The 23931-nt window shown below is 52.9% G+C and overlaps 2 protein-coding genes across 3 annotated transcripts in view; one reads left to right on the forward strand and one right to left on the reverse strand.

Annotated features, from left to right (window-relative positions):
- ZNF18 (zinc finger protein 18) overlaps positions 1 to 5737 on the forward strand; it is a 55925-nt gene extending 50188 nt beyond the window's left edge. Inside the window, exon 13 of the mRNA XM_080827023.1 lies at positions 5320 to 5737. The gene's annotated coding sequence lies outside the window, so the exon portion shown is untranslated. The remainder of the gene's footprint in view (positions 1 to 5319) is intronic.
- DNAH9 (dynein axonemal heavy chain 9) overlaps positions 1 to 23931 on the reverse strand; it is a gene marked incomplete at its 5' end in the record, with an annotated part of 326297 nt that overhangs the window by 19046 nt on the left and 283320 nt on the right. For both annotated transcript variants that reach the window (XM_080827022.1, XM_080827021.1), the window contains 6 exons: positions 6381 to 6563; positions 11917 to 12087; positions 13985 to 14176; positions 15173 to 15364; positions 19632 to 19859; positions 22437 to 22564. In XM_080827022.1, the coding sequence (XP_080683148.1) occupies positions 6381 to 6563; positions 11917 to 12087; positions 13985 to 14176; positions 15173 to 15364; positions 19632 to 19859; positions 22437 to 22564 (1094 nt within the window). The remainder of the gene's footprint in view (positions 1 to 6380; positions 6564 to 11916; positions 12088 to 13984; positions 14177 to 15172; positions 15365 to 19631; positions 19860 to 22436; positions 22565 to 23931) is intronic.

A 23931-nucleotide genomic window follows, 5' to 3' on the forward strand; every position in this document is an offset into this window, starting at 1 on the left:
CTGAAACCAAGAGTTGGGTGCTCAGGACGCGTGGCTGGCTCAGTCGGTTAGGTGTCTGCCTGCGGCTTGGGTCATGATCCCGGGGTCCTGGGATTGAGTCCCAGGTCGGGTTCCTTGCTCAGCTGGGAGCCTGCTTCTCCCTCTGCCTCTCCGCACTGCTCCTGTTCCCTCTCTCTCTCTCTCTCTGACAAATAAAAAAATCTTAAAAAAAAAAAATTAAAAAAAAAAAAGAGTTGGGTGCTCAACCAACTGAGCCACCCAGGCACCCCATCCCCTGCTTTTTTTTACATGAGTCTGCTAAAGTTTTATGAATTTTGTTGATCTTTTAAAAAAAAAAATCTCCTGGTTTCATTGATCTGTTCTATTTTTGTTTTTCACTTTGTTTTGTTTTAGTTTTTATTTCATTTATTTCTCCTCAAGTCTTTATTATTTCCTTCTTTCCACTGGTTTATTCCTCTTTTTCTAGCCCCATTAGGTGTAAGGTTAGGTTGTTTGAGATATTTCTTGCTTCTTGAGGTAGGCCTGTATGGCTATAAACTTCCCATTTTGAATTGTTTCTTCTGCATTCCAAAGCTTTTGGATTGTTTGTGCTTTCATTTTCGTTTGTCTCCATGTAATTTTTTTTAAAGATGTTATTTATTTATTGGAGAGCACGTGCGAATGCACAAACAGCAGGGAGGGGTAGAGGGAGAAGCAGACTCCCCGCTGAGCTGGGAGCCCGATGAGAGGCTTGATCCCAGGACCCTGGGATCATGACCTGAACTGAGGGCAGTCGCTTAACCAACTGAGTCACCTAGGCGCCCCTGTCTCCGTGTATGTTTTTACCTCCTCCTTGATTTCTTGGTTGAGCGATTCATTGTTCAGTAGTTTCTTACTTAACCTCCATGTGTTCTTTCCAGATTTTTTCTCTTGGTTTCTTTCTGGTTTTGTAGTGTTGTGGGCAGAAAAGATGCATGGCATGACTCTGATCTTTTTGAATTTGTTGAGATTTGTTTTGTGGCCTAATACGTAATCTGTCCTGGAGAACGTTCCATGTGCACTTGAAAAGAAGGTGTATTCTGTTGTTTTAGGATGGAATATTCTGAATATTTGTTGAATTCATCTGCTCCAATGTGTCATTCAAAGTCACTGTTTCCTTGTTGACTTTCTGTTTGGATGATCTCTCCGTTGATGGAAGTGGAGAGTTAAAGGCCCCTACTGTTATATTATTACTACTGATTATTATTAACCGTTTTAAGTATTTGGGTCCCCCCATGTTGAGTGCATATTTACAACTGTTGGGACGCCTGGGTGGCTCAGTTAAGCATTGGCCTTCAGCTCAGGTCATGATCTCAGGGTCTTAGGATCGAACCTGCGTCAGGCTCCCTGCTCAGTGGGGAGCCTGCTTCCCCCTCTCCCTCTTCCCCTGCTGTGTGCTCACTCACTCCCTCGCTAATAAATGAAATCTTTAAAAAATATTTACGATTGTATCTTCCTGTTGGATCATCCCTTTATGATTATTAAGTGTCCTTCTTTGTCCCTTGTTAGTTTGTTTCGGAGTCTGATTTGTCTCACGTAAGTATTCCTACCCCGCCCTTCTTTTCACATCCACTTCCCGGACAAATGTGTCCCCATCCCTTCATTTTCAATCTGCAAGTGTCTTTAGGTCTGAAATGAGTCTCTTGTAGGCAGCAAGCAGATGGGTCTACTTTCCTTATTCATTCTGTAGCTCTGTGTCTTTTGTCAGGAGGATTTAGTCCATTTACCATTGAAGAATTATTCACAGGTATGTATGTACTTACTGCCATTTTGTTAAGGTTTTACGGTTGTGTTTCTATTTCTTCTCTGTTCCTTTCTTTGCTCTCTCACTGTAAGTCGGCTGGCTTTAGTTACCTGTTTGGATTCCTCTCTGTTTTTTGCATATCTCTTGTGGGGTTTTGACTCGAAGTTTACATCTTCTGCATATAGCAGTCTATTGGAAATTAATGGTTGCTTAAGTATAAAATCTGGAAGCACTAAAGTTTTACTCCTTCTTCCTCCATGTTTTAGGTATGCGGTGTCATGCTTTATACATCCTTTTATCTTGTGAATCCCTTGAATGATTTTTATAGGTATAGTTACTTTTACTGCCGTTTTGCTTCCTCCTTTTCTTATTCCTGCTTATGGTCCTTCCTTTCTACCCAGAGAGTCCCCTTGAATGTTTTTCGTAAGGCTGGTTTAGTGGTGACAAATTCCTTTTTGTCTGGAAAACTGTCTCCTTCTATTCTGAATGACAGCCTTGCTGATGAGAGTGTTCTTGGCTGCAGATTTTTCCCTTTCAGCACTTTGACTATATCGTGCCACTGCCTTCTGGCCTGCAGAGTTCCTGCTGGAAGATCCGCTCACAGCTTGAAGGGGTTTCCCTTGTCTATAACTGTGCTAGCTTTGAGGCACCACTTTGGATGGGTTCTGGCCTGGGGAGTATTGGGGCGGGTGATCTGCAACGTGTGTGGGTGGGTAGCGCTGGCGAGGTTTATGCGTTGGTTCTCTGTAGGAGGGGACCTGCTGCTGCCCTGGGGACGGGCTGGCTAGGTTGGAGGGGTGGATCTGCAAAGTGTGTGGGTTTGGGAGACGTGGTCTTAGAAAGGTTTTGATTGGTCTTCTGGAGGAGGGAACCCACGCAATCAGGCTGGAGGCAGTGGGGTGTAGTGTAAGCATGTCAGGTAGTGAATGTCCCCACGCTGGTTCCCATAGGCAGCGGTGTGGTTTCACTGGAGGGCGGGGGAGGGGAAATGGCACCCGGCAGCCCCTTTGTTCCTGCAGGAGTCTCCCTAGCATCTCTGCCTCTCCAGACTTGCTCTGAGATCATAACTAACTCTCCCTCCCCTGTGCCCTAGGCATATTTCAATCTGCTGCTTCTATAGTATATCTGTACAGGCTGTTTGTTTGCTGTGCCCCCTCCTTAAGGTGGGGACTCCATTTCCTCTTGGCCTCTGGCTCTCCCAGAGCTGAGCCTGGTGATTTGTAAAATTCCAGGGTTTAAGTCACGCTGGTTATAGGAACTCATGTAATTTGGCCTCTCTGGTTTCCAAAGCCAGGTGTGAGGGCTCCTTGGTGTGATGGTCTGTTTCTCCCCATTCCCTGTGTCCGTGGCTGCCTCCCTCCTGTGGATGGCCACGGCTGCTTTAGCTCCCCACTGTGTCTTCACCCTTCGCACCCTCTTTGCTGTGACCTCTTTACCTTTAGTTGTGGAGTCTGTTCTGCCAGTTTTGGGGTCATTTTCTGGGTTAGTTACACTGATGTGTTACCCAGCTGTATCTGTGTGGGAGGTGAGCTTGGGGTCCTCCTACTCCACCGTCTTCCCAGTCTCTTTCCTAAGTATGGTGTTTAACTTATGCTTACAGAACATCTCAATTTGGACTAGTCACATTTTAAGTGCTAACCTATCATTGGCTGCTCCTGTAGACGGTGAAGGTCTAGGAATTTAGCTTCTTGTAGAATTTTTCTACTTAGGCAGAGGACTTTCTGGGTCCACTGGCATCAGAATATGACCCTTTGGAAGTTATACCTAGTTGATATAAAGAAAGAAATTGGCCTTTAGGAGTTTTGTACATCAGGCTTTTGTGCATTTGATTATTGGGAGTCAGTACCTTTGACCAGTCAGCTTGGACTACTTGCAGAACCTGTTTTCACTGTGTAAGGCTCAGAGCCAAATGTCTTACTGTGGTGAGTTCCCAAGTCAGTTCCTCTCTGTGGGAACATGGTTGTGGCGAACTGACCTCTTTTCAGTGCCTACCCTATCTTCCTACACCACTTTTGTGGCTCAAAGCCTCTACAGTCCTTGGGCTTAGCATACTATGCCTCCCAGTTCAGCTGGTACTTTTTGGCTGGTAGCCTTATGGTTTCCCATCCAGCCAATTATGAATGGTTACAAGTACAAGTTTATCATAAATGCTAGGAGTGCTGACTTCATGATTTAATTAAATTCATCTCCTAATTTTGGTGCCCCATCTGATGTGTTGGGCAGCGTGAGTGGCCCTCTGTCCTCCTGTGTGCCAGCTGACCCACTCCCAGAACTTGAAACTGACTGTTCAACTCTTAATCTCAGGGTTGCTGGGGGGAGGGGGAGAGGGAGAGGCGGGTGGGGTTATGGACACTGGGGACTGTATGTGCTATGGTGAGTGCTGTGAAGTGTGTAAACCTGGCGATTCACACACCTGTACCCCTGGGGCTAGTAATACATTATATGTTAATAAAAAAAAAAAGTGACTGTTCAGGAGACTCTCAGTCTGAATGTCCCCTCTGCCCCCTGCCAGGTGAGCCGGTCAGCAGAGCCAGCCGTGTGTCCCACGGTGGCTGGCTGGGAGCCAGGGACGCTCGCTGCTGCCACGTCAGACACCACGCTGTGGGGCCCTCCCGTGGACCCCTAGACTTAAGAACTCTCCCTTCCCTGAACTCCACCGCCCTGCCCCTCGCACGCCCCTTTCCACATTTCTCCTCCACGTGCTTATCTTAACACTGTGCTCCACAAATGACCCGTCACCAGAATCGCCTCGCCGCTACTTCAAAGTACAGGTTTCCGGGCCCCGGCTGCAGCGGGGGAGCTGGGACACGTGCTGTGAGAAATCCCCAGGGGGCTCCGACGACCAGGCCGCGAGACTGGGTTTAGGTGACAGCATTTTAAAATATCTCTTCTCTTGGGGCGCCTGGGTGGCTCAGTGGGTAAAAGCCTCTGCCTTCGGCTCAGGTCATGATCCAAGGGTCCTGGGATCGAGCCCCGCATCGGGCTCTCTGCTCAGCAGGGAGCCTGCTTCCTCCTCTCTCTCTGCCTGCCTCTTTGCCTACTTGTGATCTCTGTCAAATGAATAAATAAAATCCTAAAAAAAATAAAAATAAAAATAAAAAAATCTCTTCTCTAGCTCCCAGAGGGACCAGGAGAAAAAGGCCACCCCGAGGTGTCCTGACGGCCTGTCACCACATTTACGCACCTGCGTGGACCCTCTGCTCTAGCCAGAGCAGGGGAGTCGTAGAGCAGGGTTAGGGCTCCTCTGTCGGCTCCTCTGGAAGATTCTTCTCCTTGGCCCCACCCGTTGTAGTCCCCCCTTCTCCGCGGGCCCCTCCCCTGGTGCCACAGGCTTCTTTCTTCCTTTCTCTTCCCGCCTCTCTCTGTGTGCCTTCTGTGAGGACCTGCCCTTCTTCCGAGGCCGTCCTTCTGCAGACGAAGGCCCCCCTTCCCGGTCTCCCGGCCCCCTCCAGCGGGGAGTGCTTAGACCTGCCCGGGGAGCTCATCGGTCAGCTTTGCCTGAACTAGACTGAGAGCAAAGAGAAACCTCTTCGCCCATCCCCTTCTTCTCCGCCCAGGCATAGTCTGTGATTCCTGACACCCGACCACGGCCACAGCTCTTGGAAGAAAAAATGAGTGAACTGGAAGGCGGATGGGTAAACAGGCTGCGCCCAGTTGCACGGACCCTATAAGCTGGGATTGCCGCAGACCTCCCCGAGTCACTACTGGTAGACACCCGCGTGCCGCAGTAATGGGGCTGCATCACGTGACCCAAGTCCTCCTTCACCTTCGAGATCGTCCTATGGAATGTTGTATTTTGTTTGATTACAGGCCGGTACGTAATTGGAAACATCACCAAATACTGTCTTCAACATCCCTTTCTGCCTGTCCTTTCTCCTTACTTCCCTCCACCTATACTGGGGAGGAGGAGGAAATTACCAGATTAAAAAAAAAAAAAAAAGACCCACTAATTCAGAATTCGCAGTCTTGTTTCAGAGTTTCTAGGGGACAACTTGTGACAAAACACACAGTTGTTCCTCGTGCGCACAGGGACCTCTGGCGGTGTACATCCGAGCTACAAAACTGTGTTCTCACCTCGCCTCTGTCTGGGGCCAGTTCTGTTCACAAACGCACCCGTGTACACTGATGACAGCCCCTTCCTCAGCTCCTGAGAGGCAGCAGGACCCCGTGTAGCTGTCATGGAGGGACACGGTCACCACAGCCAGGCCCCTGACATGGTTCCCTCCTGGCACATCGAGGAAACATGTGTGAGTCGCTGGGGACAGAAACAGACCCACACAGTGTTTGTGCAGGGTCTTGGGTCTTTCCTACAGCCTCGATGTTGTAAAAGGCCGTTCTTGCCCCTGGTGGCTCCATAATTATCAGCTGATACTGACCGGCCGGTCTAGCACGTTCTGACTTCACTACGGCTTCGCTCGTCTAGAACTTTGGTCTTGGAGCCCTTGCGGCCCAGCCAGACCCTGGTTTCTGGGAGGGACGCCGTCCCGGGCATTCGGATTGCTACAGGACAGCTGTCCAGCTCGCAGGTCCTGGCACCCCCTCTTCCTCTCCTCTGGGCATCTGGCTGTGTCCTCTGGCCGTGCCCCTTCCCACCAGGACCCCCCCCCCCACCCCTTACCTTCAAGCCGAGGTCCAGCTCCGTCAGCGAGCGCCGGATCTCGCGGGTGAGGACGTTCATCCGCTCACACTCCTGGAAGGCGACCACGATGTAGGGGGTACGCTCCTCCACTTTGGCCAGCAGCTCTGCCATGTTAAACTCATCCGTCATTCGCTCCAGGATTTCGTCCAGGAGGGCCTTGACCTGCCCCGCGATGGGAAACACGGGGTTAAGAAGGGCTTCTAACCCCCCAGGACTCCATTCCCCGGTGACTTGCCGGTCAAGATGCCGGTCGGCCCGCCCCCGGACTGTACTCCTGCCTGCCTGCTCGGGTCAGCCGGCTCAGGCCGTGGGGACCGACCGGGGGCCGAGCAGCTAAGAGAACAGAGGTGCCTTTCCGAGAGAGTTGGGGAAACCCGGGGCTGGCCCAGTTCGTGGTGGGGATCGAAGTGGAAAGACTCGGGGTCGCCTAGGGTGGTGGCTCCATGAAGCCGGAGCAATGAGCGGAGGGATGAGTGGGGGTGTGTGTGCTCCCACTCCCCATTCTCTTTTTCCTTGAGGCCTCCCTGCACTTTCTGTCCGCGGGTCCTGGGCGAAGTAGCCCCATCTGTCACGGAGGCCTCCTCCCAGCCCCACGATTCCTTTCATCACAGACTGGCAGCTAATTAGACCAGGGGAGCTGGAACCGCCAGGGTGTCTCTCTCGGAAAACTGGAACCGAGGCACGGAGATCCTGGGTTGTCCCGGGGCAGGCGCTTAGAGGCCGAGTCTGCCATTTCGCAGTAAATGAGTAAGCTCAGGAGGTCTGTCGGCAGAGAGGCAAATGGGACGAGTGCAGACATGATAGAACACGTGGCCAGCAGGGAGGAGCGGGGGAGGGTGCCAGCCCTTCCTGGGTCTCGAGAGCCGGCCTCCAAGGCACCTGCTGGGATGGGTGTTGTTCATCATCTCCCGTAACGGCTTGTGAGACCCCCTCCTCCCCAGGGTCCTGGGGTACCGCCACGGGGCCCCGAGCCTCCCGCGATCTGAGGCGGCCAGCCAGCTCCTCATGCCCAGGAGCAGGGGAATGTGAATCTCGAGTCTGAGATTCAGAGACAGGGAGTGGCCAGAGCCATTGACCCCAGGGCCCTGAAAGGACGCTCTTCCTTCTCCCTGGGGCCCTGGAGCCGTTGGGTTTCTGTCCTTTCTCGGGTTGGTTCCTTTGACACAGTGGGCTCATTTCTTGCCTCTTTCAGCTAAATTCGTCTCTGTTGTGCAGCCAAAGACTCTTGCGTGAGTTAGTACGGTTCTGTTAGGTATCACCCACGTGAGCGTGAGCGAGTCAGCTGGGCCTCCTTTTTTTTTTTTTTTTTTTAAGTCTATAAAGATTTCCAAGAGCATCTTTCTTCCCCCGCGCCTCTCCCCCAACTCCCAGGGCTGATGCAGAGATCAAATTGAGGGAGCCGATGGATGTGGCAGCATCTGAAAGCCGTGCAGAGCTACAGAGGGATTATTAATATTCACTTTGCCTTGTATTGTTAACACACAACACCGTCTCTCGGAAAAGAGCTGATGTCTGGAAAAGGAAAGTAAAGCCTCCGAAAAGGAAAATAAAGCCTCCGAAAAGGAAAGTAAAGCCTCCTCTCCCTGTCAGAAAGGGCTCTCCGGAGCCACCACAGCAAAAACCCGGACGGAACTTGAACAGTACCCGAGGGCTGCTGCTGGCGGAGAAGACAGATGCCAAAAGTATATCACGTTTCTATCGTTGGAGCAGAATTTGAAGAAATAGCCCTATATCCGTGAGCTGCCACGCGGACACCACACAAAGAGGTGAAAAGACAGTCTGGAGGCACGGACCCAAAATACACGGAACATGGAGAAACAGAGTTCTCTTCTGTCCTGAGTGGGGCGAGCAGGATTTGGAGACCAGGCCTGAGGTCAGGGAGCACGGCTAGGGATGGGAGCGGGTGCCCAGGGGCCTTCAGATGGGAAGAGCGGGCTGCAAGGGATGTGGTCTAATTTTTTCCACAAGCAAACTCCTCTGCCTTTTTTTTTTTTCTTTTTGAGAAATAAACGGTTACCGTAAAAAGCTAAGCATTATAGATACCTACAATATAAGGAACAACATCCTGTCACAATCTTGTCTCTTCCCTCTGAGGCGGGAGAGAGAATGTTAACTGCTCTGTGTTTCTAATTCCTGCAGACGTCCTTCAGCACACAGAACTCTGTCCATCTGGTATCGATGATACTTATCTGTCCTCTCGTCCTCTCCCAGTGCCCTCTCCAGCCTTCCCCCTTCCTCTGCCCTCTCCCTCTGTCCGTCTATCACTAGTGGAGTCATACTACACTCGCTTTTCACCTTGTAATAAATCCTGGACAGATTACAGATACACACAGATTTGCCTGTTAAAAAACACTATGTATTTTCTGTGCGTACTGTGACGTACAGAATGTGCTATATGTACACGTAGGATAGTATATAATACATTTATTAGGTCACTGTTTGGTGTACCACGGTTTGTTGTTTACTTCCCTTCTGATGCCTGTTTGGTCCGTTCATTTGTACGATAATCAATCTGTAATAAATATATATACACCATAAAATCTGTGTACTTCGGCGTGTTTCCGCTGACTGACTTTCTAGAAACAGAATTACGGGTAAAAAAATACGTACATTTGAAATGTTAGTAGCTATTGCTTTGGAAGTGAAAGGTCCACCAACAGAGGGAGAACGCCCGTTTTCTGACGTCCCCACCACTGGATGCTATCGCCTTTAAAACTCTGTACCTTTAAGTGAAAAATGATATTTCAGGTACCTTCATGGAGTCGGGAGCGACACTGAGAACTGCTGTTTTCTTTGGTCCTTCGTATTACTGTGACTTTGTATCCCTGTCTCCCTCTTCCGTCCTCTCTTCCTCCTCACCTAAGAACTCGTCGTATACGAGCAAGATCGCCCGTTCCCAGTGTGTGTGGCAGAGTTTCCCCTAACTTGTCTCTGACTTCATTCACGGTGTTTTTAGCTTTGCACATCTTTTACATTTTTCCGGTCACCAGATTTGTCAATCTTTATCGATTCAGAGTTGTTTTTTAAAAGATTTTGTTTTTAAAAAGGCTTCTTCGTTGTATGATCATAAACTCATTCACCCAGGTTTTCTTTCAGTACTTGTTACGTTTTCGTTTAAAAATATCTCAGTGTAGGGGCACCTGGGTGGCTCAGTGGGTTAAAGCCTCTGCCTTCGGCTCAGGTCATGATCCCAGGGTCCTGGGATCGAGCCCCGCATCGGGCTCTCTGCTCAGCGGTGAGCCTGCTTCCCCCTCTCTCTCTGCCTGCCTCTCTATCTACTTGTAATCTCTATAAATAAAAAAATAATCTTTAAAGAAAATATCTCAGTGTAGCCATCTGAAAGGTGCTGTGGTATAAGGAGTCAGAGCACCTGTTTCGCTTTCCTCCAAAGGACAAGCCGCTTGCCCAATACTAGTGAAATCCAGTAGTCAAGGGCCCGTGGGGACACAGAACCCCTCATCCCCTATGCAGGAAGGGTGTAGGTTTGAGGGAGGCCACTGCAGCCAGCGCGATGGGCTGGATCGTGTCCCCCTAAAACACATGTTTTAAGATACCACCCCCCCGCCCCCGCCGCCAGTATCTTAGAATGTGACTGTTTGGAGACAGGGCCCTTAAAGAGGCAATTAAGTTAAAATGAGGCCATGAGTGGCCCTTACTCAATCTGACTGGCATAGGAAGAGGACGGATGCACAGAGAGACACAACAGGGGCCCATGAGCGCGGGGGGAAGGCCTCTCGAGGCGACAGGAGAAGACCGCCATCCACAGGCTAAAAGAGAAGCCTCAGAAGAAAAGCAACCTTGGTGACACCTTGACCTTGGACTTCCAGCCTCCAGAGCGGTGGGAAAATACACTTATTGTCCAAGCCTCCCGGTCCGTGGGACTCGGTGATGGCAGTCGGGCAAACTAATGTGGCCAGGCACCCCCTGGTGAGTAGAGGCACTTGGGGACAGCAGTTCCCTCTCAGGTCATCAGAGGAGCCCACGGAGTCCCCACAAGAACATCCAAGCAGGGACCAAAGACGGTGGGAGGAGGCGGCCGTGTCTCCCCCCACCACTGCCTGCCCCTGGCGCCTGGCGGCCCAGCGGGACACCTGTCCCAGGTTCTCACTCAGATGGAGGCGGGCGGGGAGCAGATCTGCGCCGTGTGCCGCCTCTGGGTCACCTCCAAGTTCTCTGCTCTTTGCCGCTCCGCTGAGCTGTTGTGTCGGTGTGAGGGAGGACGAGTGAGCCCAGCGCTCACGGCCCGGCCGCTCGAGCAGCACTCACAGCCCCTTGCCTGGCGCGGTGTGTGCCGTCCACTCGCCTCCGCAAAACACACACACACGTCATTCCCGGAGCTGGACACGGGGGATGAGGACCTTCCGGGCACCAGCAGCTTCTTGGAACCCCGCCTGGAGAACCCTCAGTCTCTTCCTTGCGTAGCCCTGGCCTCTTTCAACGTTAGGGCTGGGACAGTTTGCATTACAGCTGGCCTGGCTCCCCAGCGGCATAACCTTTCTTCTCTTCCTTTTATTCTCAGATTCTATCTGACGCCGTCAGATAGTGGGGGTCGGCTGAGCGGTGTGACTCAGCAGCCTTCTCGAAGGACGCTCGCCAGCCAGGTCACCGGGTTCACGTGCCTAACCCGACTCCGGAGGCACAACTCTAGGCTCCTGGGCTCGCCCTGGGGGGTATTAAGATCTGAGGACCACCCCGTGGCACCAGTCCACACCTCTGAACAAAAGTCCGGCTCCTTCACTAGGAGACGGGTTGTTTTCCGAAATTCAATCCCCGGAGCCTAGAAGTCGGTAACTCCCCAGCTTCCCAACCTTCAGTCTTTCCTCGTAAGCCCAGTTAAAGGAATCCAGGCAGCACTGGGGAGCGGGATGGGGGGAGCGGGGGACATCGTTCAGGGAGGAGTTTCGCTGCGGCTCCTTCCTGTTCTGCCCTCACAGCACGCACGCCAGGAGCAGAGCCCTCTGGTCACCTCTGGGGGGCGACCTCACCCCAGCCCTGACCCCAGTCTGCCCTTCTGCCTCCCTGAGGTTTCTGCAAGCTCCGGGCCCGCAGCCCTTCCTCACCTGCGTGTTGGAAGACTTCCTGATCCAAGTTCATGCAAAGAGAAGGCATTTTTGTCTTCGAGTGACTCCGCCCAGCAAGCCTCTAGTTGGTGGGGTGCGGGTGGCTCTCGTGAGTGCCGCCCCGACCCCGCACTGCTCAGCCCGCTAGGAAATCATGAGGTCCCTTCCTAGCTCCCCATGCCTCCGCTGTTCTTGCCTTTCTTCCTTTTGGCAGAGAAATGGACTAGGGATGGTCTTTGGGTGAATGAGAGAAGCAAACCAAGCCCCGTGGCAGGTGCCTCCGGTGACTAAGCCGGATGACCAGGGCGGTGGGTCAAGGCCATGCGGCCACAAGCAAGCAGAAGGTGTGCGAGGCGTGGTCTTCGCTCCCAAGGCAGCCGGCAGGAGGAGCATCTTGCGGGCCATCCTCGGGCTCCTGGAAGGAGCTCTGGCCATCCTCCTCCCTGCCCACCTACCTTTTCTTCCCTTGTGGCGCCTGCTCTGGCTCCAGCGTGGCCGTCCCGGGGCTGCAGCTCTAGCACCATGCGGAAGAGCTTCTCCGAGGTCTGGGTCAGGAAGCCGATCTCGGCATTGGGGTGCAGGCCGTAGAGGTAGGGCGACTCGGCAGGCAGCTGGTCGTCGATGTACTGCAAGTCAGGGCTGAAAGTGACACACGAGCCCAGACGTGGCTCCCGTCTCCCCCTACCAGCTGCTGCCAGCCTCACCGAGACACCATCTGTCCCTGCATGCCGGGTCAGGCGGGGACCTTCCAAACCCATGCGGGCATTCTCGTCTTCAGGAAGGTCAGAGGCCCCGATTGTCTCCAGTCTCCCCCGCTCAGCCTGCTCCCAGGTCTGCACCTGTCCCTCCTTCCGCACACCTTCTGAGTCCTCGAGAAATACCCCTACCTCGTGTCTCACTCAAGCCCTCCTGCGGCCCCCGCCCTCTCTCCCTTAAATTCCTCTCTGTCTTCCCCATTGATCTGGATCAGAGATGACGAACCTAGATTCAAACATGGGACCGTGCACGCAAAATAAAAGTGAGAATTGAGCTGTGGGACAAGGTGAGTTTTGCTGTTAACCAGAGAATTCCTGCCTCTGGCAAGAATTACTTGAATTAAAACAGTTTTTAATCGTGCCATCCGAAAAATGCATCCCTGTGCTCAGTGACGGTGGGCCACCGTCGGCTGTCCCTAAAAACTCTGTCCCTCACTGTCTCCTCCAAATGTTTTCTGGGTGCCGCTCTGGTTCTCTTGACTACTGTGAGAAAGTGCCCCTCAGGGTGAGCTCCTGATTCGATTTTGATTTCCTGCTGTGTCCTCTCGTCTAGGTAAAAGATGGCTCATTCCTTAAAGGTAAATTCGTGTGTTTATTTTTGTATTTCTTCTAGCCCCCAGCAAACCCCTGAACTCTTGGTCGGTGCCCTGTAACCACCTAGAAGCTGGTGGATTAAAGAGAGATGTAAAGAAGATGAAAATCCGTCTCAGTCATTTGGAACCTGCAAACTCGGCCGTTGCCCATCCCCAGCTCGAGCCTCTTGTCGGACGGCCCCGCAGGCACTAGGGGGCGCCCTTGCACAACTTTCTCTGCCTTCCGGTCAAGCAGTTTTTAAAAATTCCTTCTTTTCTTTAAACAGTCCTACTGTTTGAAATTTCCTTTCACAGGTCCAAGTCTTTCTGCTTTGAATGACTTTGGCAGTTCATCTTCTTCAATTTCATCGTTTTTTTAAGAAAAATATTTATTGAAGTAATCTCTATACCCAACGTGGGGCTCGAACTCATGACCCCGAGAGCAAGCGTTTCCCGCTCCTCCGCTCTTCCGACTGAGCCAGCCAGGCCCCCCTTCTGTTTAAATTCTATGAATTCAAAACTTTATTTTAAAAGTTTGTAGTTAATGTTTCTGTGACTGGTATTTCCCTTAAGGCCGGTATTCAGAGTTATTTTAAGTTTTTTTGTTTGTTTGTTTTAATTATCCTTTAACATATCTTCCATGGCAGGCTAAATAGGCAAAGATGGTCGCTTTAAAAATAGCTGTGGTCATAGCCAAAGGAGAACTCAAAGTAACAGTTCAGAAGAGCTCCCTGGGATAGTGCGTGGGCAGGGGCCTGTGTTTACAGCAGCCAACAAAGAACAGGTGGGGTGAGTGATCTGCCCGCATGATCGGGTCCCTCTGAAGATACTTAGAATCACTAACATAAACCTACTCAGAGTTGGCTAAGCCCTTAACCCGGAGTTTTGCTCCTAATGGCTCTGTCAATATCTTGGATGGACACAATCAAATGAATGCCCCGGATGTTGTTTGTAGAAAAGAGCAATGAATAGGGTTATTGAACCAAACATCAACAAAAGAAAGATCTATTGTATTGCTAATTGGAGGCTGGGAATCCTACCGCTCTCAGATCAAATATGGCAAACTTGGGGCTGAGAACCACACTCCATATAAGCTCTGTTCCACAGGCCATTCTTCCCCGGCCCTGTGTGAACCTCCCTGGTCCTGCAGGACAGACTTGAAGGAAGCCCCAGGTCCTGCGTGAGCAGAGCCTTACCTGATGGTAGCCAATGAGATCCAGGTTGCCCGGGAGCGGGAAACCCGGTGCCAGAGACAGCTCTCCTTCGAGCATTTCTGGCCTGATGAATTCCTCCAAATACGTCCTGCAGAGTCTCCTGTCCCAGTCATCTGTGATGTGGCCTCCGTACATGATCTCTCCAAAGAGGTAGCGCAGGTCATCATAGGGGACCTGGGAGACGGGGAAGAAAGAGCTCCGCACAGACATCGGGGCTGCCCTCGCGTGTGGGCAGAGCGTAAGCCACAAGACGGGATGATTTTCAATACTCGGAGCAATGATGTCTGCACCTGCACACCCACAGCGCCCCGGGGAGCTCGGTAAATGCTTGAAAACTTACATCTGACAGTGAGGAGAGGCAAGGTGCCAACCCCCTTGCGTATATGCCTTCCCTCTTTCATGGTCATTGACGGTGGCCGGGAAGTCAGGCTCCATCGGCAAGTCCCTCCCATGGCAAACAGCACACGGGACAAAGTAAAGACTGGGGAACGTTCCTAATTTCATACCACTTCTCAGCATATTCATTTATGGTCTCCTTCCAAGTTCAAAGTGATTGAAATGGAGCAGGCAAAGTTAAGATAGTGACGTCAGGCGGGGAACCACGTGGGGAAAGCCTTGTGTCCGTGCAGAGCGTGAAGAGGGGGTGTTTGGGAGGTGAGCTTCCCAGGACCCCGGAGCTGGAGGCAGAGTGATGGCTTAGGGCATCTGGGCCTGATGCACGTTTCCCACCTGCAAGCGGGGGGGGGGGGGCGGCTTGCTGATGCTATGTTTGGCCTGTGAACAACAAAAGCCTGGATGGTCTCGACATGCCCTTACGTGGAAGGGAATGGGCTGTTGGTCGAAGTTTTCTGTGAAATTCTGTGTTCTTGGCTAATTCAACCGGGAACAGGTGTCAGGTGGGCATGGTCTGGTGGGTCCTGGGACACAGACTCAAGGGACTCCCTCGCGCCAGGCATGAGTCCCTGGTTTGGTTTCCTGAGCTTTCTGGGCCCTAACCTCACCGTGGTGCCCTTCTCGGCCTCATGCTGGCCCTGGGCTGGCCTTTCCTTCCTGTACTCGGAGAGGGTGTAGACCATTCGCACCGCGTGCCCTTTCTCCCTTTGCTGACGCTGCGTCACCCTTCTGAGGGGAGGCCCCTGCCCCCCGCAGCACTGGCCGGAGACTCCGTACCTTAGCGTTGGCCTCCAGGAAGTTGTAGAGCACGTTCACAGAGATGGTGAGGTCCCCGGTGTTGAAGGGGTAGGAACGATTCCATCCCTGTGGCCCGAACTTCCGTCTCTCCGCCACCACCCCGTGAAAGTAACAGAGAGCAAAGAGGATGCTCTTAAACTCCGTCTCCCGGGAGCACCTCTCCAGCGTGTCCTGCAAGGCAGGTGCGGCCTCCGACGTTAGCACAGATCTGCTGTTGCGCAGCGCGGACCAGCGCGTGGGTTACGGTGGTTGGAAGTTGCGCTGGAAAAGCCTCCTGTAGATCCTGGTTAGGTTTGGAGCTACGGTCCGACTACGGATTGCACTGTGGGTGGGCGCGGGCTTAGGGTCCGAAGGGAGCTTGGGGAGGGGCTGGGCTCTAGTTTAGAATCTGAGTGAAGGTTTTAGATTCAGGTTCTTACAGGGTTTGGTTTGCAACTGACGTCTGCATCCCCGGGTGTGCCAGCTAAGCCCCCCCCCCCCGCATAGCTGATGGCAAGCAGGGTCGTGGGTCATGAGGATCGTGTGTGACATAGGAGTGACACATTGTGCGGGGGTGCAGGTAGGGACTCCTAGAGCATCATCTCAGGTTTCTCCCCTTCCTGTCTGCTCTGCTTGCCCACGGAGGAACCAGAGCAGGTGTGGTCACGGCTGGCGCGACCGAGCGGGAGGATGGGAATCAGAGCCACGAGACAAAGAGGAATCCCATGCCCTTTGCCATACCACCTGCTCCCCTAAACTTAAGCCGGGGGGACCAGCCACGCGGCTGCGGGAACAGGGGCACAGAGGGGTCCTGCCTGCCATGCGTAAGACGGTGTTGGGGGGGGGGTTTGAGGCTCATGAAGAGGGGATTAAAGAAGGGACAGAAGGAAGAAATAGAAAGTGCAGAGGAAGGCAATGGGATTGTGCTTGGTGGATTTTAAGGGGGTCGGTGGTGACGGTGTGGCAGATGGGGGAAGTGTGCACCTTGAAGGCGTGGAAAGACCAGGAGCCAAGCCTGGAATGAACAAGATCTCCCCTGAGTGAGACCCTTTGTAACCAGGAAGGAGAAAGATGCTGCAGGCAGAGCCTATAAGGGACGCTTCCAAAGCTCGCGCCAGTTGGACTGGGTTGAGTCCTGCCGTTTCGTCCCAGGACTGGCCCTTAGACTTCGCTCACCTGGGCAGAAGCAGAGGCGACAGGACCCATTCAGCTTCTACTAGATCTGACTTTTCCATGATGAGCCCAGGACAGTCCCTCTCTCTCCCTGGACATGTGGAGGTCCCCCTGTGCCTTTGCTGGGTACCATATTGGGCACAAAGCTATGGCTAGGAAAGGTCAGAGGTGGCACAGGACAAGTCACTGCCTGTACGAGCAAGACCTTAATCGCCCTCTGGATGCAGGATGCTTCATTTGTTCCTTTTTTTTTTTAAATGAGGAAATACTTTATTTTTTTATTTTAAAGATTTTATGTATTTATTTGAGAGAGAGAGAGGAAGGAGAGAGAGAGAGAGTGAGCGAGCATGAGTGGGGGGTGGGGGTGGGATGGACAGAGGCAGAGGGAGAAGCAGGCTCCTGCTGAGCTGGGAGCCCGATGTGGGACTTGATCCCAGGACCCTGGGATGGTGACCTGAGCCGAAGGCAGACGCTTCACCGACTGAGTCACGCAGGCGCTGGGCTCTGCTAAAAAAGGACTCTAAGCACAAAGACAAGAGTCCTGGTTGACGTGGCACACTCAAACAAAATCAGAATAGAATGATCGTCCCCAACAGCAGGGTCAGCAGGGATCCAAGAGCTCAATTCTGCCATTTGTCCCTTAAATGACTAAAATAGGGCTCTGAAGGAACAGAGTGAATATAGGGGTAGTAGCCAGGCCTCGGTCTCAGGGCACTTAATAAAAGCAGAATGGAGCAATTAAAACACTTGTGAGCAATGACTGTACTCCTACATCTCTGTCTCTCTCTCAGAATGAGTTACCGAAGACGGCTCTAAACGGGCCAAAGCCCAACGGTGGGAGGGCCTGAAAAACCAGGAAAAGCCTGCATCCTTTGGGATTTATTTCCGTGGTAACCCAGATGGGACGTGGGGCTTGCGGGGACAGAAACCCAAGAACAAGGGTCCGGGGAGAGGCTGAGAGGGGAAGCCAGAGGCCTCTATAGATGGTGATAATCCTACTGAGGCATAATATTGTAATATTAACTACTGGGAGGCCCAGCATCTGAGACACCTTCCTGCCCTTCTCCCTGGATCTGTCCAAGACCCTCGAGGCAAAAGGTCTGAGAGGGGTCTGAGTGTCCTTCAAGAGAGCTAGCTAACTGCCTCCCAGGGCCTTTTACTTTTCAATTACGAATAAAAAAAAAAAAAATTCCCGGCAGAATACATGACATATAATTGATCGTGTCAACCATTTCTAAGTGTCCATTTCAGTGGTATGATGTGTGTTCACACTGTTGGGCAACCGGTGACTTTTCGTGGCAGAAAAAAAATTTTTTTTTTTTTTTAAATCTTTAGCTCAACTTCTTCTTCTTTTTTTTTTTTTTTAAAATAAGCATATAATGAATGTATTGTTAGCCCCAGGGGTACAGGTCTGTGAATCACCAGGTTTACACACTTCACAGCACTCACCATAGCACATACCCTCCCCAATGTCCATAACCACCCCCCCCCAGCAACTCTCAGTTTGTTTTGTGAGATTAAGAGTCTCTTATGTTTTGCCTCCCTCTGGATCCCACCTTGTTTCATTTGTTCTAGAAAAAAATGGTTTTGCTTGGAACCAGCCACTGCCTCCTGGACAGAAGGCTGTAGGTTTCAGACTTAAGAATGTTACATTTCCCCTACATGGAATATGAAATGTGGAAAATTTAGAAGTTCTGACCGCTGGTATGGAGTACTTATTTAGTACTTATGTAGGGGGGGAAAAAAGCACTTAAAGGAAAGGGAAGAATAGGTCCATGAACGAGACAGCATCCTACTTTCTACTCTGTTGCAACAAGCAGGGGTTTCTTAATAAAACGTCAAGCAAAGAGATCTCGAATCTCCTGGTACTGTTTCCCCACTCCCTGTTCCAGATTGTGAGTGGATTTTGGAGTTGGGACGGGAACGGGAGTGAGAAAGGAGGCTGGCCACATTTTGCTTCTCCTTGGAAACTTTCCCCTCCAAGCAGGCCTGCTTGATCTCCAAGATATGGCGGGGGGGGGTGGGGCGGGAGGTCTCACACACTCAAGGAAATCTCCTCAGATCCTGACTACCATATAGCTGTCAAGTCTAAGTTAGACCAGACGCCAGCGGGCCCCTAGTCCTGGTGGTTTATGTTGGGTTAGTGACAAGAGTCCTCCTTGAGGTTCCTGAGGGGACTGCTCTGGGACTGGGGGTGAGTCTGTGAGTGTGGGGTCTGTGGGGCCAGAGGTCTGTGGGGGCTGTTAGAAGACAATGTCTGAGAGGACAGATCCTAGAACCCTTCCCTTGGACTCCACCAAGGCCCAGGGTGACGGATGGACTTCAAGGTGGCCCCATAGCCCCCCATCTCCTGGCTTTCACATCTTTGTGGATTCTCCTTCCCAGGTAGCGGGAGCTCCCCCAGGAAGAGGCAGCAAGACAGGCCGCCTTCCTGAGAAGGTGAAGAAAGCCTGAGCCTCAGACCTCACAAGTCACCCTCACATACGAAGTCAGTAGCCCATGGGCCTCTCTTTGCCTTTAAGCCCACGCTCTGCAACACAAGTCTCAGATTCCCACTGAAGGAAGGTTCTAGTACGTGGTGGCTCACCCCTGAACCTTCTGTACTGATCTTCTCAACTTCGTCCTGGAATCCCCTGGAGGCTTGCTAGAATGCAGGTTCCTGGGCCCTCACCCCAGAGTTTCTGATGCAGGAGGTCTGGGGGCGCTGGAGGGCCTGATAATCTGCATTTCTACCAAGTTCCCAGCAGCTGCGGCTGCTCCGGGGACCACGCTGTGAGAGCCTACCACGTGGCGACGTTACAAGGCCAGATCCCCCATCCGACACCTGGGTTATGTGAACGTGGATGCTTGGGATGCCTGACGATGGCAGGTGTTCTCGTGGGAACACGTGCACCCGTCCCCTGCGTGCTCAGCCAGTAAGCGTGTGGCTGGTGTAGCATGTCCCTTAGATGTACAGCAACACGATGTACAGCCCTCTCCTTCGAGGGGTATCTCCTCAGCAGGGAGACCTGCGCAGAGTTGGCCCACACCTCTTGCCAAAGACAGACCCCCAGGCTTGGCTCCCCCTCCCCACCCCGCAGTGTACTGGGGAACCGACAGCGGGGCTGTACTCCGCGGGCACTGGGAGGTCCCTTACAGAGGGGACACACCGCTCCACAGCCCGTCCCCCCCCTTCTCGCCCCCCCCCCCCCCCGGGCAGCTGGATGCTCTGGGACGCAGGTCAGTCGGCCACGGTGAGGGGCACGGCTCGTCCGCCCCGCCCCCCACCCCCCGCCCCAGGCCATACCTGAGAGAAATTGTCCAGGGCCTTGTGCAGGTTGGCGTGCATGCCTGTGGGAGGCTCGTTCGTGATCTTGATGGCGTTCTCCAGGATGCCCTGGGGGATGACGTGGCCTTCCTGGGAGGGCGCGGGCTCCGCGCTGATGAAGACCCTGAGGTCCGGGTGGCTGTTCTCCGCGTGCTCTGCCAGCTTCTCCTCCAGGGTGCCGAGCCACTTGGCCACCAGGTGGATGTTCTAGTGGGAAGGAAGACCCCCTCACCTCATGCAGGCGTCTGCTTAGTTTTGTTAGCGTCAGAGGGTTTCAGGAAGGCCTCAGTGGGGGGCAGGGGGCTGGCCTTCAGACAAAGCTCATCGCAGCGGGTGTCTTGGGTTCCCAGTGATGGGACCTGGCCGTCCCTGGCAACTGAACCCTATTCTCTTGATCTCCCAAGTCTCTCCAGCATTCAGGGCTCAAACCTGACGATGCACGGGGATTCCCTGCAGGGCTTCTCAAAAACAAGATCCTTGGGGCGCCTGGGTGGCTCAGCGTGTTGAGGCCTCTGCCTTCGGCACGGGTCATGGTCTCAGGGTCCTGGGATGGAGTCCCGCATCGAGCTCTCTGCTTAGCAGGGAGCCTGCTTCCCTTTCTCTCTCTCTCTGCCTGCCTCTCTGCCTACTTGTGATTTCTGTCAAATAAATAAATCTTAAAAAGGAAAAAAGATCCTTGGGTCTAAGGCAGACCTGAGCATTTGCATTTCTACCAAGTTCCGGGCAGAGCTGAAGGTGCTGGGCTACGTTGGGAGACCGGAACACACGGTCCAGATGCTCCAAATCCAGACCCCCCACCTCTGACACTTGGAGGATTTGAACCCTTGATAACTCGGAAGCGGGCCCATGGACCTGGAGTGCTGCCTTCTCTGGGAGCTGTCTAGAAATGCAGACTCTCTGGCCCTACCCAGATTTCCTGAATCAGTGCATTTCAATCAGATCCTGCCGTGATTTGTATGCGTGTTAAAATGTGAAAAGCACTGATTTAAACTTCTAGCTAGCTTTCTTGCGTCCTCTCTCCCTCTCTCCCAGCCGTTCTGCTAATTGTTGCCAAACTTATCTTCCTAAAACACAGGGAGGCATTGCTGCTCACGCGCTGGGAAGGCTTCCCACTCCAAGCCCCGCTCCTCCGTCTGCGACCTCCCATCCCCCCACCCGCCCCGCCCCATGTGATTCCTGTCTGTCTGTGTGTCTGAACCTACACTTGTTTCTCAGCACTACTTTGCAGAACCCAGGATGTAGCCAGGATGGCTCCTTTGTGGTAGGTTCCATTATGACAGGGAGAGAAAACTCCAGAAATACTGGAGGAAGCCTGCCCGCAGAGCCTTAAATATACGGTTCGGCACGGAGCACGGCACTTGGCCCCGGCAGCTGGTCTCTGGGCACTGCTTTCTCTTCTGTAAAAGGAGGAAGAACAAGAATATTGGCCCGACTTATTTCACTGACTCGCTGCAAAGGACCAAAGTTAAGCCCTTTCAAGGGCTTTGTGTGCCGTAACCACTACGTAAGTGTGAGGGGCAGCTGCCGAAATGAGCATTTGTTAAGGAATTCATTTGTGATCCCTGTGTTGGCGCCAAGGCTCCAGGGGGCTGCCCGGGAAAGCCAGGGCTGTCTTAGCCAGGCCCTCCGCTCCTCCTGCAGGAATTCCAATTCCCGAATTTAAGCTGAGAGAGCTCTCAGGAAAGGACATCAGCAGATGCAAGCGTCCTGGGGTCGCTCTGTGCCGAGGGAGGAAAGGCTCTCTGTTTGCCATCCCCGTGGCTGGGTGGGTCCCTGAAGGACGAGGGCCCAGGATGGGGTCTCATCCTGCCAGCCTGTGAGGGAGGAAGTAGGATCCCAAGCTGTCACCGTCTTTTCTCTTGAGTTTCTGGACAAAGAGCCTCAGGGAAAGGAAGGACGAAGCCCCCCAACTCTGGGTGGCTGTTCTCGCTGTGACCAGTGGTGACGCAGTGAGGGGTCAGGAGACAGAAGTTCTCGGGACTCAGAGCAAGGACGGGGTGGGAGTGACCTTTCTTGTGTGTTTATTTTCCCTTGCACTGATCTCTTCATCGAGTCTGTCACCCTTTTGGGGGTGTTTCCTCTGTTCGCACAGGGCGCTGGGCGCAAAGGGGATTAAGGAGCAGGTGTCTCCTTAAGGGAATGTAGTGAAGGACATGGTCATCAGGTAAGTCACTTCAGCTCAGCCAGGGCACCCCAGGAGAGCCGTGGCCCAGCCCCAACTCCCCTGCAAGGTGCATAAACCAGGGATGAGGGGACAGGTGGCGACAGGAGAGGGGCTGCCCTTATGTCTTGTGAGTTCGGTGAATGGGCGGCAGGAGACGTCCCAGGCAGGCGCCCGCCGGCAAGAGCTCTGGGTGCAGAGGCAGAGCTCCGGTTACACGTGTGCTGTCGTGGTCACACGTGTAACTGAGGACACAGAACGCGGGGCACAGCAGAAGGGCAGAGCGGTGGAAAGTTCTGGGACATGCCTGGGGAGGGGTTAGCCCGTGAACCAGACCCCGTTCCCACAGTCTTCAGCTGGATACCTACTCCCCGAGGAGGCCCCAAACAGGAAGAGAGGGGGCCAGGGGCCTGTGAGGGGTGGGGGACAAGGAGCCGTGGGGAGAGGTGGGGAGGACCCCAGAGGAGGGATGGGGAAGAGGATCAGGTGGTGAGATGGGCAAGGGTGTGGAAGGAGAGGCAGGGGAGAGGGATGGAGAGGACAGAGGAGCCCAGAGATGGCCCTGGGAGCTCCCCACAGCTGTGGGGCCAAGAATGACCCCGAACAGGGCACAGGGGTCATACCTGTAAGATGACCCAGTGACCTTTCTTGGCAGCCAGGTCCAGCGCCGCCTCAGCCACCACCTCCTGTCCTTGCCCCAAAGACACGTTGTGGAAGTTCCTGTTGTTGAAGGTGTAGCCGAGCTTTCTCCCTGCGAGGGGTGTGGAGTCGTCCTTATTTTCGCTCGTGTCCGCCATCTTTGTTGTTGTCCAGTGGTCATGAGGAAAGGCCCGTGGCCGTACCACTGCTCGAACCCAGGCCTGCCTGAAACCCCCACACTCTTCCCCTCTTCCTCTCAGCAGCGTGCTGCGGGGTGAGGGATACCTCGTCCCCCTCTCTGTTCCCCAACAACAGGAAGCACTTGTCCGACATCAACCCTCCCCGCCCCCCTCGCTGAGTCCCCAAGGGTGGACTGAAGTGATGACGCCCTTTGGTGTGGCTTCGCTTGAACACCAGGCATTGGTCTGCTGCCCTAGAGGCTGAAAGGGCTCCCAGGCTATGGATTTTCCCTGGACTTCCGCGGGGAGGGATGCCTGGTTGGGGTAAGACTCAAGTGGTTCCGGGTTCCTGGTCTTTACTCCATATTAGCCTCCTCTGCTGTTCCTCAACACGGAGGAATGTCTTATCTCCTCGTTTCGCATGAGTGAGAGCAGAGAGGAGCCAAAGGCAAGACAAGAAAGGGCTCGGGTGGGCAGGTGGAGATGCTCTGCGTCCTGGGAAGGGCGGCTGTTACAGGGACACACAACACAGCCATCCCACTGCGCGTTCTGCCTGCCCAGGAGAAACTTTACACAACGCGGCCAGTCTCAGCAGCAAGGACCACTTCTGCTGGGATGTCAGCTCTCAGCCCCGTTCGATAAAGTTTAGAGAAATTACATAATATTCCTTAGACAGAGGATCATAAAAGTGTATCTACGGCCACGCAGGAATTACGGAGCAATTTTCTTCTAGGAAGATAAAGTACGCGAGAGAAAAGAGAAGAAGTAGGAAGACAGAAAGAAGATTAAAAAATATGTCCTTAAACATTTCATTTCAGGGGAACTGAAATGAAAGATGCAATTCGATATTTTGTGCGAGAAAATTTAAACAAAACTGTCAATACTGGATATTTCTTTTAAATGCTAAGAAAAGGTATCGAGTCTCCTTCCCAAGTCTGTGCAAGACGAAAGATGATGACTTTCTGCAGCGAGGAGGAGTTATTAGAGATTCAACTGAGATGAGCCCGAGAAACACCCTTATTAAACCATAAATCCTTGCTGGCAATAGATCTGATGTCAGCTTTGGAACCGGCAATATAAACAACTTATTCCAGAGAAAGTACCAGGATAAAAGGTGCTGGGATTATTAGACAGCCTCCGTGAGGTTCCTACTCACAAAAGAGCCAATTTCTTTTGTTTGTCAGGGAGATGTAGGAGAAGAGGTTCTCGCTGAAGATCGGTTTGCAAACCACGGACTGCAGGGACCCCTTGGGGCAGAGGCTGGCATGCACAGGGGGGCTCAGCGTGTGTTAGTCTAGGC

Source organism: Martes martes, assembly GCF_963455335.1.
Source record: "Martes martes genome assembly, chromosome: 16".
Classification (NCBI taxonomy): domain Eukaryota; kingdom Metazoa; phylum Chordata; class Mammalia; order Carnivora; family Mustelidae; genus Martes; species Martes martes.